We start from the raw sequence: 13,540 nt of genomic DNA, 5'->3' as shown, positions 1-13,540 counted from the left end.
CGGAACCCGAAAAAACTTCGGTACAACCGAAACCTAATGTCAATATGGGATTTGTTTCGTAGCCGAAACATTCGTGAACCTGGTATTTGTCGGCGTTCCCCATGTAACCCACGAGTCGGAGTTGGGGAAAAAATGATCAATATAGTTGATCAGCGGGGTTCGTGTGGGTCGAGAGGATGAGTGAGAATGTGGGGAGGGTGGCGTGAAGAAAAGTTGTGGGGGTAGACGAATGCCGTTTAAAATCAGATTTCGGGAGCAGCTGCACAAAACTTTTTCGTATTTCTTTATAAGCTGGGAAAAGGTGGATATGTGGCGCGGTGACTGTACTATGACACTGAGTGGAATTGTTGACTGAAAAAATAGTCGCTCGCGCGCGCTGCTCGCTCTGTGGAGGGGGGTGGGGGTGGGGTGGCGCTAGAAGCGACAATGGGTGGCAGAACTAGCCTGGGGGGGCGCGGGGCTGCTCGCGGCACCGACGAGCAACTGGGCAGAGCTTGTGAACTCACTGGCAAACCTATTGAAACTTTTTGGCGGTAACATCGCACGCCACACAAACCTGTCATAATGGCCCCTGGCCTTCCTGGCTCTTTTTTCAGACGCCAGGTTTTCCTTTTTTCCGCCGCGCTGAGCGGCTTCAGGGAACTGTTTCGCTTGCTTTGCTTGCGTTGGAATACGGAGCACTTTCGTTTTTTGACCTCCGGACTGTAGCTCGTCGAACCCATTCTTGTGCATCCCGCCCCTGGTAACCTTCGGAACTTTTCGGACGTTGGTACAGCTCGTTTAGCGGATTGCTGCCTGCTGGATCTGTGTCGAACTGGGACATGCCTGCGCCTTCAAAAATGTGCGCACCATTGATGTGCGGGCAAGGTGGCCCGTCCAAGTACCCGCGACGGGGGGTCCTCCTGCCATTGCTGTGTCCTTGGCAAGCACCATGACACCCAAGGCCTGCCTGGCTCTGGCAGATCCCATCTCGTCCCAGGCCCGGACAAAAAACCTGTGAACTCCCGGGCTCACTTGTGCCGTGTGGAAGGGGCAAAGTCATCCACAGGCCTTCACTCGTCGGCAGCGGGCTGCTGTCCTACCTGGACTGCTCCCGGACAGCCCCATTCTGTCCCGGCAGAAGAGGTCCCACAAGCCTGGGAAGAAGAGACACCATGACAGTTGCGGGTCGTGGATCCTGCCCCGAAGGAAAGGCCAAGCCGTCCACGGATCGGCCCACTCCGACCCCGACCCCGAAGCAAAAAGGAAACCAAGAAGCGCTCCCGCGGGTTCAGGTGTGCGTGGGCCAGGCGCTTCCACTTCGACAGAGCTCCACGACGATCCCGGAAACCGGCGGCCTGGGATCACGACGGACGCCAGGACGCAAGCGCTCGCGCTTGCAAAACGAGGAGCCGGCCTTCCATGCCCCTTCGAATGGACTTTTTGTCCCGGACGACAGATCCGGACACAGGTGTTCTCCTCGCGACGGGAAGAGTCAGACCGGACTCCTGTACCCGACATTGCCACCGGCCGTTCCATGGGCCCACCATGGACATGTCCCACTAGGGAGGAGGTCGGAAGACCACCGTTCTTCACTGGACAAGCGAGTTATACCGGTCAGCCTCAACATTCTGGAGCCCAACACAGAGCGATTCATCGGCACCCTAGGACAGGAGATACCAGACTGTTCTTTGCGATTACCAGATCTGGCCGGTACTATAATGATATCGGGTGTGTCCCGAGAAAACGTGCACAAAGAATCCGGTACAAGTGGAGTTCACCAGTCTGAACCCCCACAGCCATGCCCCCCTCGTCGAGATCGGTCCCAACCGTGCTGCCTTCGAGAGATCTCCATCTCCACCTGCGCAGCGCTCACGGTCCTTGACGGACTTCATCCCAACCCGCCCGGGATCTCAGTCAGTGACAGACCCCCTCTCTCTGACTTGGACTTCGACGAGAACCCTTGCTCCAACCGCTTGCTTCCGCTGAAGCTCCTCGACGAGATTCCTTTGGGGTCGCTAGGGCCCCCAGAGGATGCTAATCCGAGCGCTCTCCCGTCGCACGACGTCCGGGTCCGTCACGCGGCACTGTCGTCAAGATGGTCGAGAGCTCTTGACATCGTGCTCGCTCCTCTCCGGAAGACGACCGAGGACCCGGTTGAGCGTCGGGTGCGACGGACGAGTGCCTACTCCGCCTTCGCCCTGCCTCTCCTTCCCGTCGCTCCAGACCATCGTGAAGAGGTCCTGGGACTCCCCCCGGCCACCTCGTCGGCGCCCTCGCCGCAAGGTGTGGAGTCGCTCTACAGAGTCAGCTCTGCTGCCGAGCTGTCCCTTGGTTGGCTGACCACCCGAGGCCTAACTCTGGCGATGTGGTGAGAGCCCAACACAGCTTCGTCCGAAGCAGGCGACCTCCCCTGTCGAACGGGATGGCTAAGAAGGTAGTATGGACTGGCCAGAAGACCTACTCGCGAGTCGAGTCGCCCTCGGGGTTCAAGGTCTGCCAATTACACCGCCTGCATGGGGGCCTACATCAGACCCTCATGGAACGGATCTCCCGCCCTCATCCCGGTTACGTCCCAGATGACATCCAAGAGGCATGGTGTGGAGATCAGAGACGAGCTCATTCCATAGGGAGTTGGCTCATCAACCACTTCCAGGAATATGGCAGACTGCTCAGGGAGGGCCATGTCCGCAATCCATGGCACTCAGACGCCACGCCTGGTTGAGGGCCTCGGACCTCAACCCCCACGGTCAGGGCGGCCATGCTAGGGCCATGCCGCTCGACGGGACCGGCTCTTCCACGCCGAGGAACCGACGACCCGCCTGAAACAGAAGACGTTCAGGATGAAGGCGGCGGCAAGAAGCATGGCATGTCTTCGGCACCGGCCTCTCCGTTCCGGAAGCGTCAGCGGCCCGTGGCAGCCGCACAGGTCAGTCCACAGTGGGACCGCTTCTCGCGGGGATCGGCAGTCCCACGAACAGGGCTCCCAGAACAAGCGACCGCTATCCCCTCGCAGTCTTCTTCTCCTCCTCTGGGCCGTGGCAAACTTTCCGCCTCGTTACCAAGTCCCGCCGGCGCAGGACACCGACCAGGGAGAAGAGAGAACCTGAAGTGGACGCAGCGCGCTTCGTCTCTCCTTCACCCCCTTCTTCTTGGACATTCTGAGGCCCTTTGTTAACACCTGGGCTCTATAACATCGGACTCGTGGGTCTCAGCATCGTCCGTAGGGGTTATGCCCTCGAGTTCCAAGAGCATCCCTCCAACTGGAGGCCTCATGTCCACTCCCCCCTCGGATACCTTCTCCGCGACGAGTGGCGCCTTGCTTGGAAAAGGGGCAACCCCCTTCACTATACCGCCGCCCGACCAATGTGTCCTGGCCTTTTTCCCAGGTATCTTTCACTGTTACCGAAAGCGGATGGGGGCATCAGGTCCATCCTGGACTGTGGAGACAATTGAACTTGTTTCTGGACTACCGCCGTTTTCGAATGGTAACCTGTGGCTTCCATTCTGCCTCTGCTTCAACCAGGGCCTGTGGTTTGCGACCGTCGACCTGAAGGATGCCTACTTTCAACATCGGGATCCGAGAGTTCCCACGCGAAATTCCTCGCCTCGCTGTCGGCTCCACCCGCGTACCACTACAACGTGCTTCCTTCGGTTTGTGTTCACGGCTCCACGAGTCTTCACAAATGCATGGCACGGGTGGTGGCAACCTGTCATCAAAGGGCTTCAGGTTTTTTTTCCCTACCTGGACGATTGGTGCTTTGCAGCCGAATCCCAAGGCAGCTACAGGAGGCAGTTTCCTTCGCCTTGGCCCTCTTGGACTCCCTCGGGCTGGTCGTCAACAGGGAAAAGTCCCACTCACACCGACCAACAGGTCAAGTTCATCGGGGCCATCCTCGACTCCGAGTGTGCTCAGCTCCTCCTCCGGACCGGTTTCAGGCCGGACGCGTCCCGCCGCCGTGCATCTCCCACAGAAGGTAGAGCCAGAGCCAGATCGACGTCCAACGCCTAGGCCCATGGCATCGACAACTTCGTCACTCCTTGGACAGACTTCGCTTCGCCTCTTCAATCCTGGTTCCTCTCGGTCTCTCTCCGTTAGAGGATCCTCCATCCAAGTGGCTCACGGTACCGAGACCGGTAGCCGCTTCCCTCAGAGGTGGCTTGACAGCCCGCAACGTCTGCACCCTGATTGCCTTCATCAGCCCTTTCATCCCTGGAGGGATTGGGCGCTCACCTGCTCGACTGGTTCGTCAAGACAGGTGGTCCACACAAGACAGCTTTTCCCTCAACGCTTTGGAGATGCTCGCAGTGGAAAAAGCTTTGAGTGTTTCGAGTTCGCCGTCACGAGGGTTGTCCTCCTAGACGGACAACACCACTGTGAGGTATTACATCAACAAACAAGGTTACCACACCCCAACCCCTGCTCCACCTCACGCTCCGCATCTGACTGGTGCATCCAGAGACCGTCCTCTCCAGGCGATTCACCTTCCAGGGGAGGAAACGAGCTGAGACCGCTCAGCACATTCCGTCGGTGTGCCACGAGGGAGGCTCCACGAGACGTCAGCGACCTCTTCGGTCGGTGGGGAACCCCCCGGATCACCTCTTCGCGACCAGGTGGAACAGCCACTGTCCCAGTTCTGCTCCAGGAAGCGAATGGACGGATCCCTCGGAAACGCATGCGCCTCTTGGACGGGGGGACTTCTCTAGCCCTTCCCTCGCTTCCCTCTCATCATCAGGGTGGTGTCCAAATAACAACAGACCACTCCATGCGACTGATCACCCGTGGTGGCCGAGACAGCCGTGGTTCGCATCCCTTCTCCCCACCTCTCCAGGAGATCTGTCTCTTCGCCTCGATCCCCCCCAGACCTGCTGTCGACCCGCGGACGGATTCTCCACCCGGACATCGAGAGCCTGCCGCTGGTAGCTGGGAGGACTCGGCCCTGACTGCTTTGCCGGAGTCGGTGAGAACAGTGACCTGGCTGCAAGAAAACCTTCCACCCACGGTCCTACGCCCTGAGAATGGAGGAATTTTGCCTCTTCCTTGACCAGGGAAGGGCTTGTCTCTGCTCAGGTATCCACTCCATGGGTGCTGGATTTTTGATGGCACTTTTGATGAGGGCGGCTGTCCCTCACATCCATCAAATGCTACCTGTCTGCCATTGGTGCCAATACCAGTTCGGGGAGGGTTTCTTTCTTCAAGGACCCTTTGGTGAAGGGGTTCCTGAAGGTTTGCCAACCTTTTTCCTCCGGGTGTCGGTACCAAACACGGCTTGGAGCTTGGAGAGGTACGGTCCGCCCTCCAGTCCAAGCCCTGAACCTTGGCCACAGCGGACTTGAGACTATTGACTGGAAAACCGCTTTTTCTTGTGGCCATCACCTCTGCCCACCGTGCGGGCGAACTCTGTGCCTTACGGAGGGACCACACCATTCCTGAAGGTTCCAAAGAAGACAAGTGGTCCTCCGTACGGACATCACCTTCTTGCCGAGGGTTGTGTCTGCTTTCCACAGTTGGCCAACATTGTGTTGCCAACTCTCGCATCCAGCCCAATGTCGGATGCGGAGCGACGCCTGCACTCCCTTGATGTCAGGAGAGCTGGCGTTTTAACCTGGACAGAACCGCTGCCTCCAGTCGGTCCGAGAGACTTTTCCAATGCACTACTGCGGAACCGAGAGGGGGTTGCCCGTGTCTGCGCAGAGGTTCTCCAAATGGGTGGCTGGTACAATCCACCTGCTTATGAACTGTTGGGCAAACCTCTCCCTGGCAGGGTTCATCCCACTCCACAGGTCAATGGCAGCATCCCTGCATCCCGGTCGGGGATTCCTTTGAGAGGATGTTCGGCAAGGCGGCTGTCTGGTCCCAACCTTTAACCTTTATTAAACATACAGGTTGGACACCAGGGCCATCCGAGACGCAGCTTCGGGAGGGCTGTTTGTTGGTTTCATCAGGGTTGCATTGATTGCACTACTGATGGTTTGTGTTGATTACACTTGTACAGTTGACACTGTTTACATTTGTTGAATGGTGTTTTGCACAAGTTCTATGGGATCGGTCTTGCATGACCTCTGTTCCCCTCAGGTTTAGCACGTTATTGCTATTTGATCTGCATGAACAAAAGACAATCTGTGATGTTCAAGGGGTTTTTTATTGTAATAAATATACCCTTGGTTCACCATAGCTTTGGTCTCAGGACACGTCCCTCTGCCGCAATACCTTAGCTTGTCAGGCTAAAACCCATGTTGATGATTCGCAGAGACCATGGAGAAGAAGGAAAGGTTGCTTACCTGTAAAGTATTTCTTCGATTGGTCATCTGCGAAACATACAAATCCCACCCGTCCGTCCCTTCAGTTCCTGCTCTCATTGGCTCTTTCCATCGCCTGCTTGGCTGGAAAAATTGCGGAACTGGGGGAAAAGAGTGGGAAGGCAGGGGCCTTATAACGGGTGGGCGGAGTTACCGCCAAAAAGTTTCAATATGTTGCAGAGTTACTCTGCCCAGTGATTCCATTAGGTTCCGAGCAGCACTGCGCAGGCGCAGTGAAACCCATTTGTATGTATTCGCAGATGACCACTCGAAGAAATACTGTTACAGGTAAGCAACCTGTCCTTCTTTATAATGACATTTAATGTGTGATTTCTTAGCAGAGCATGCTAATAAGTAACATGCAAATTCATGCTAGCACTTAGGTAAAAACAAGCAAACAACCTTTTGTTTAACTTACTTAATGAAGGCCATAGGAGGAACTGGTTAGACATATTGAAAACATTTGACATGAAAGAAGAACACTTAATATGGAACCTTTTATATCTTTCTTTGAAATAAAGTAGTGAAAAAGTTCTGCAGAAAAGGAGGCTTCATCTCTAGAGAGAAACAGGCAGCAAGGTGATGTTAATCAAAGGTGATTTGATTGGGTAACCTTTCATCCTTGTTCTTGAAGATGTAGTGTGCTGGTGTTTATTATCCTTCATTGTTCTTTATCTATTGAAGGTTAAATTTGATGGCTCAGGTTTCTGTGTATACCAGAAGTGAAACCCTGAGCACAGGAATGGACTATACTGAAATTATTTTGGAGAAGGGTGTTTTGATATAATAGGAGCAAAACACTTTGCCACTGAACTAAAATAAAATGCCAGTCATGATTTTAATTTTTTACGTTTCTAGAAAATACTACCACTCATGTTTAGAAATCATAATTCATTTTTATTTTCAGTTTTTTTTTAAAAAATAAACAAGGTTCTACACGCTTCTGTAGAATATGCTCTTGATTTCAAAGTTGGGAGATATTTTACATATAATTTTCAGGTGACCTCACATCCAGGCAAGTTAACATCAGCAGTCGCACTGTTCCACCTGTTTTTGGACTGGTTTTGATAGCTCTTAAAAGGAGAGGAAATGCATATGAATTTCTGAACTGAAGATTAGCCAGTAAGAAGACATTTTCTCTGACTTTTCACATTCTAGTTTACTGGCCCTATTAAGAGGAATAGGACATATGAGAAGATACAAACTCATAGCAGCCATACATTTTAACTTCTGGTTTTTAAAGTGAGAGACAGGAGTTAAACATTTTGAAATCAGAGGTCAAGATTGGTTGCAGCTTCCCAACAGTTGTAAATACAACCAAATAGATTTGTGTTGTTGTTTTTTCTCATTGGGGATGAGTTTCTTCCTACATTGAAATAATGTCCATTTAAGGGGAAATGTCATTTACAAAACAATCCTCAGCTTTTGGACAATGTAGTAACTAATGCTAACAAAAAGAATTATGGTGCTACTTTAAAAACAGACGAGGTTTATTTGGCATAAGATTTTAAAAACTAGGATTCATGTTCTCTCTACCTTAGCTCAGTTTTTTTAAAAAAATTGGGTGATTTTTTTGCTGCAAGTACAAAATAACAGAGTGCTCTTAACATGGGACACTGTTGATTGTCAAGTGTTTATAGTGTTTATACAGAACAGAGCAATCCTCCTTCAGAGGAATACAACACCATTTAATGTGCTAAAGTCATCCTCTCATTCTTCAGTCATAGCTTCAAAAATGAAAGGTTAACATTTATTTTAATTCTGTTGGATTTTAAACTGGCATTTTATTGTATAGGTGAAGAAATACAATATGGGAAAAAACCCTATTCAAATAGCTTAGATGATAAATGAAACCAAATCCAGACATTTGGTAAAATTGCTCAAACTATATTCTTATAGACTTGAGGTTGCAATTGTTTGTTTATTGTATAGATATATTCCCTAGGTAATGTGTCCTCTTTAGTTTATTCCTGGCCAGTATACCTTAAAAAAGGATAAAGTAATGGTAGATAGTTTACTTCAGAATCAGTTTGCCTATCATTAAGATCATTGCCACCAGGTTACCTATGGGATCACCGCCTCCCATATTATCCTCTCCTTAACTCAGATCCTCTGGGGAATCTTTACTTGAATTAGACAGGACTAGGTTGGCAGCTGTCACCTAGAGGACGTTTTCTGCATCTGCCACTAGACTGGGGAATGACCTGCTGAAAGAGATTTGACAGCTGAATATCCTGTCCATATTTAAAGCAGTATTAAAGACACGTCTCTTCTGGCAGGCCTATCCGGTTAATTTTAAAATTGTGAATTTTTAATTATGACTTTTAAAATATGGATTGATTGTTTTAATATGTATTTGTCTTATTTGTTCTTTTAAATTTATGTGTGTTTTAACTGGTGTTGCATGTTGTATATTAATACATTTTTGTTACCTGCTTCAATCCCTGGGGAGAGGTGAGTAAAAAATACTACTACTATTAACAATAATAATTTTCACTGCTTAATAATTTTGAAACCAGCTGCCAATACCAAAGTGTTTTTAGATAGGTCTTAAATTTATGGTGCAGCTACTTGACACAGTTTATATAATTCTGGTTGTGGCGCTCCAAAAATGTTATTAAACTTTGAAAAACAGGACCAAAATGATAAATGGACTGGGGCTGATCATGTATGAGGAAATATTAACCTGATTGTGGCTGTTGATTAGCTGTTGTGAATACCGAGAAAGCAAAAACCTGGGCTCTTCGAAGTAATTCTTTAGCCATAGGATTTCTGCTTTCCAGGAAAAAAAGGGGACCTTGAGCAATCCATTTTGTGCATGAGCACAAAAAGTGATAGTATTCCTTCATCTAATATTAGATACACAGAACCAGAGATTTAAGTCCAAATGTAAAATCCAGCTATTCTAACCTCTCCTTTTTGCCACCAGCACATAGTTGTTTCCCTCCTTTTATTTTTGTGGTCTTACTGGGAATTAATATCAATGCAGGTAAACAAAAACTGGTTTTCACCTTCTTTTATTACATTGTTCTCTTATATGAATGAAGATAAAATAGAGGGCCATCAATATTTGACAGGTACATTCATGAATCATTTTGATTTTATTGAGGCAGATTCATGTGCAACTCCATGGGGCTGAAGTCTGATTTTGTATTCCTAACCAGAAATAATACAGCTAACCCATGTTTAGTTAGGCCATACATATTTCAGGGACAGTTTCTCTGAGATGGATTAAATTTAGTTTTATTATTATCCCCTTCCTGTGACCTTCAGATGCTTGTTGTTTTGCTTAGGATGAGAGTAGTCAAGGAGCAGAACATAAAGTAAGGTGATGCATGGAAAATTCTGTATAGATAATTCTGTATTATTATTATTATTATTATTATTATTATTTATACCCCACTCTTCAGCCAAAAGGCTATCAGAGCGGCATACCATTTGTTAATTAGACATTTCCCTGCCCTCAGGCTTACAATCTAAAAAAGCCAAGACACAAAAGGAGAAGGGAATGGCAGTGGGGAAGGGGAAAGGTCCAGCAGATCTGCTCTCCCTCAGAGGTCTGTTGGAGCTAGGTTGCCTTCCTCTCCTTCAAGATGGTGGATACAGGGATGGAGCCTGGGAAGGCTCATTACTTTAGGGAAGGCCTGATGATGTTGGGCCTACCTTCTCTCTCCCTCAGAGGCCATGATGGAGTCCGATGCCTTCTGGGAGGGCTCAGTTAGTTTGGGCAGCAAACCTCCTGTGGCCCATTACAGCAATCACTGGAGCCCCATGCCAAACAAAATTGGTTTAAGAATGACCATTTCATCCCTAGAGCCCCTGGCTATTTAAAGGTTATTTCAGACACCCATGGCCTGTGTAGGTCCCAGTAGGCTTTTTAAAAAATAAGTAAGAAAAGTAGAGGAGTTAGGAGGGGGGGTTACATGGGCAGGTGCAGTCTGCCAGTCTAAGAGAGGGCAAAAATTGCTCCTCCGTCCACCAAGGATGCTGATTGCCATTTTAAATAGATGGTTGGTATTCAGTTTTAGGGATTGGGATCAACTTATATATCTCTTCTTTTTTTAATTTTGTTGAATTTGTGTTTCAACAACTCTTTTGGGAGCAAAACTGCTGTTTCTTTTTGCTTTCTGTTGCCTTTTGTCTATGCACATATTAACCTATGTTATAAAAAATGAATCCTTGAAATAACTGGATTTTCATTTTCAGTTGCCTCTTTGTGGAATTTTAAAAGGTAATGGAGTGCACCAAAAATTTCAAAAGAAAATCTGCCTGTGCTTTATAGATTATAGCAAAACCTTTTATTGTATAGATTATAAAAATCTATGGATTGGCCTTAAAGAAATTAGTAATCCACCAGTTGATTATCCTGGTATGTAACCTGTGCTGATATGTAATCTGAGTACATAGCCTGTACTCAGGGTAAGAGTACTTGTATGTTGAATATATAAATACATAAACCAGGATTAGGGTTGGAGGAAGGAGGCATGAAAGTTAAGGAAGCCATGGCCCTGTGTCTGCAAGATCTGAGCAGGACTGTTGATGTGAGAATGACTTGGAAATCTTACATTCATAGGATTGCCACAAGTTGAAGCCAGTTTGACAGCTGTTAATAACAAACTAGCTGTGAAAAATGTGATTACTGTATATGGTCATGTATAAGTCTAGAAATTTAAGTCAAAAAATTGACCCCAACATGGGTCAATGTAAGTACTGTATCTTAACTCTTATTTAAAAGAAGGTGCCATCCCCTAGTGAAAAGCAAGAGTAAGTTCTTTGACATTGTTTTGCTTTGTTTCATCCTTTAGATCCTTTGCTATGTGTCCCTAAATTTTGCCCTTGACTTATCCACGGGTCATAGCAAAATCCATCATTTTGGCCCCAAAATTTGCCCTCAATTTATACATGAGATTGACTTATAGTCGAGTATATATGGTATGTGTAACAGTTTTGAATATTTTGAGTACTGAATGAAATTGAAGAATTCGAAATTGCACATAAACTATGAGGGGAAATTATATTGTGGTATTCAAGCAAATAAGTGTGTAGAAAAGAAATCTGCAAGAATTTCTCCATCTAAATGTTTATCTTGGCAGATTATTTTAAGTGGACATGCTTGGTCTATTATCAGAATACACACTAATTTTATGGTGTTCTTTGGGTTTTCCTTCTCTATTTCCTTTCGTATTTTTCGATGCTTTTATGATGATTGTTTCAAAATAATTCCTTATCTCAGAAGTGACTTCTCTATCTTTTTACTAAATGAGAACATGCTGTTCAATAAGTTTCAAGAACAGCTGGCCTTTTCCAAGAGGAAAAGGACACAGGATTCTGTGGTAGGTAGAAAATAAACATTCTCTTGTTTATACTTTTCTAATACTCTTGTTTAGAAGTTTGAATTTTTAAAGTTTTTATTCTTTTAGCTCTGAGCTGTTCTTTTGGGCGGGGGAAACCAATCAGCTTTATTTGGACAGTGCCTTTGATCTCTGTTTTCTTATTTGTTTTAAGAAGCTAGATGTCTGGCACTTTGCTGTGCTTTATGCTTTGTCAGATCATGGCCCCTCAACACATGTTCTCCACAGATGGCTTAGAAAGGGGGCAGGAGAGAAGGCAGAATATTTGGAGTGTGATATCTGTGCTAAAATTTCCAAGAGATTGTCTTATAAATGTCATCTTGTCCAGTGTGGTGCCTACAGGTGCTTATCTAGGGCATGTGGCCTTTCACCTGGCATCATTAACTTGTTTTTATTCTCTCAATGTTTACCATTTCTTCTTGCTAACTCTAACCTTTGTGGTATGTGTGTGTATGTTTTGCTTTCATAGAGTGCCCTTGAGGGAAAACTTAGCAAGCTGTGGAGACACCTGCTTGCCATGAGGCAAAATCTGAGTTTCATGCTTGCCCCAGGACAGATGTCCTCTGAGACAGCTCATCATATCCTTCCAACTGCTGTTTATGCTCGACTGATAAATCATGCAGCTCAGTGTCATCAGTCCGTGGAGGAATGTTGCAGTGACTTGCTCACGTTGTCGCTTCTGGTACCTTCAGCACCTTGGGTGAGTGCTGTGTTCAGCATGTTAGAAAGAAGTTGTTTCAGAGGCATTTTATATGCTGCTCAGAAGGCTACATTCTTGTTGTGCACAATCAAGTTTTATTCTGCCTCTGGCTGTTATGAATAGTTCAGTCCTGTTTATCCACCAGGGACAGAAGGTGTCAATTTCTTTCCATTTAAAGTCAGAGCGGGAGAATGGAATTAATCTGTTTGTTTGCATCTTGTACTGTTCATTTCTAAAAATCTGCACAGGTATCTTTTGCATTCTCTGTATAATTTTTGATGATGGGCAACCATTTGAATTTTTATTTAGGCCCTCTCTTACAGTGCCACCATGACTGCCTGTTTCATGCGAGCTTCTCACTGATGCAGAAAATGGTTGGAATATACCATATTCTACATAGGCAGCATAACTCATGGGATGGGATAATATTGAGAAAAGGACCCTTCCCTTAGCTGTTAGAGAGTTTACTGCCAATGAAAGAAACAAAACGTTGTACAGTATTATCAACTCCTTTATTTGGAATAATGGGACTTGTTAAATTGAACATTTAGCATGTGATGTATATCAGTGCTACTGACTGATTTTGATGGAGAATTGTAAAAGGGTTGGTGTAACGATTCCACTTAGTTCCCAGGCCAAATATGACTTGAGGTCTGTCAAAATGAAATGAAATCACAGGTGCACCAAAACACTGAGTTATTAATTACATGAAGATACTGAGCTGGATACAGCAATAAAACCCTAGGCAAAGTTATCTCATATCCCTTAGCTGATTGAAGAGAAGTATATTTGTCCTTTGCTGCAAGCTTGTAGGAAGGGAAAGGCATTATACTGTATAAGGAGATATAGGTCCTTGGACAAATAGACATACCCATCCATAACTCACCAACAAGATTTTGGCAGACAAATTACAGAAAACCTTTTTTTTTACTTTAAAAAGAGGCACCAAAACCCTCTGACAACATATCTAAATCAGTTTTTTCCTCCTGTTACAGGTTAAATATTGGAATGGTCTTGGCATTTCTAAAAACTCCAGTTTTACATCTAATCTGACGAAGTGCTTTCAGCAGCTGCTCCCTTTTAAAGAGCAGGCTGTCATTGAGAAGAGTTGTTTGATAAAGAGCTTTTAAAAATGAAATTTAATTGTTTCAGCTTAATGTAGTGGGATCAGAATCAAACAGTTCGATGGAGAAAGAAGGCTAAAGATGGC

General features: G+C 46.6%; 2 protein-coding genes across 3 annotated transcripts in view; both read left to right on the top strand.

Annotated features, from left to right (window-relative positions):
• LOC121920651 (leucyl-cystinyl aminopeptidase-like) overlaps nt 1–13,540 on the top strand; it is a 409,227-nt gene that overhangs the window by 215,386 nt on the left and 180,301 nt on the right. The window lies entirely within an intron of this gene.
• Nucleotides 1–13,540, top strand: part of LOC121920971 — an 84,821-nt gene that overhangs the window by 40,218 nt on the left and 31,063 nt on the right. For both annotated transcript variants that reach the window (XM_042448331.1, XM_042448329.1), the window contains one exon: nt 12,100–12,330. In XM_042448331.1, coding sequence (XP_042304265.1) covers nt 12,100–12,330 — 231 coding nt within the window. The remainder of the gene's footprint in view (nt 1–12,099; nt 12,331–13,540) is intronic.

The sequence above is a fragment of the Sceloporus undulatus genome, chromosome 2 (genome assembly GCF_019175285.1).
Source record: "Sceloporus undulatus isolate JIND9_A2432 ecotype Alabama chromosome 2, SceUnd_v1.1, whole genome shotgun sequence".
In the NCBI taxonomy this organism is placed as follows: domain Eukaryota; kingdom Metazoa; phylum Chordata; class Lepidosauria; order Squamata; family Phrynosomatidae; genus Sceloporus; species Sceloporus undulatus.
This window is presented reverse-complemented; position numbering and strand designations above follow the sequence as displayed.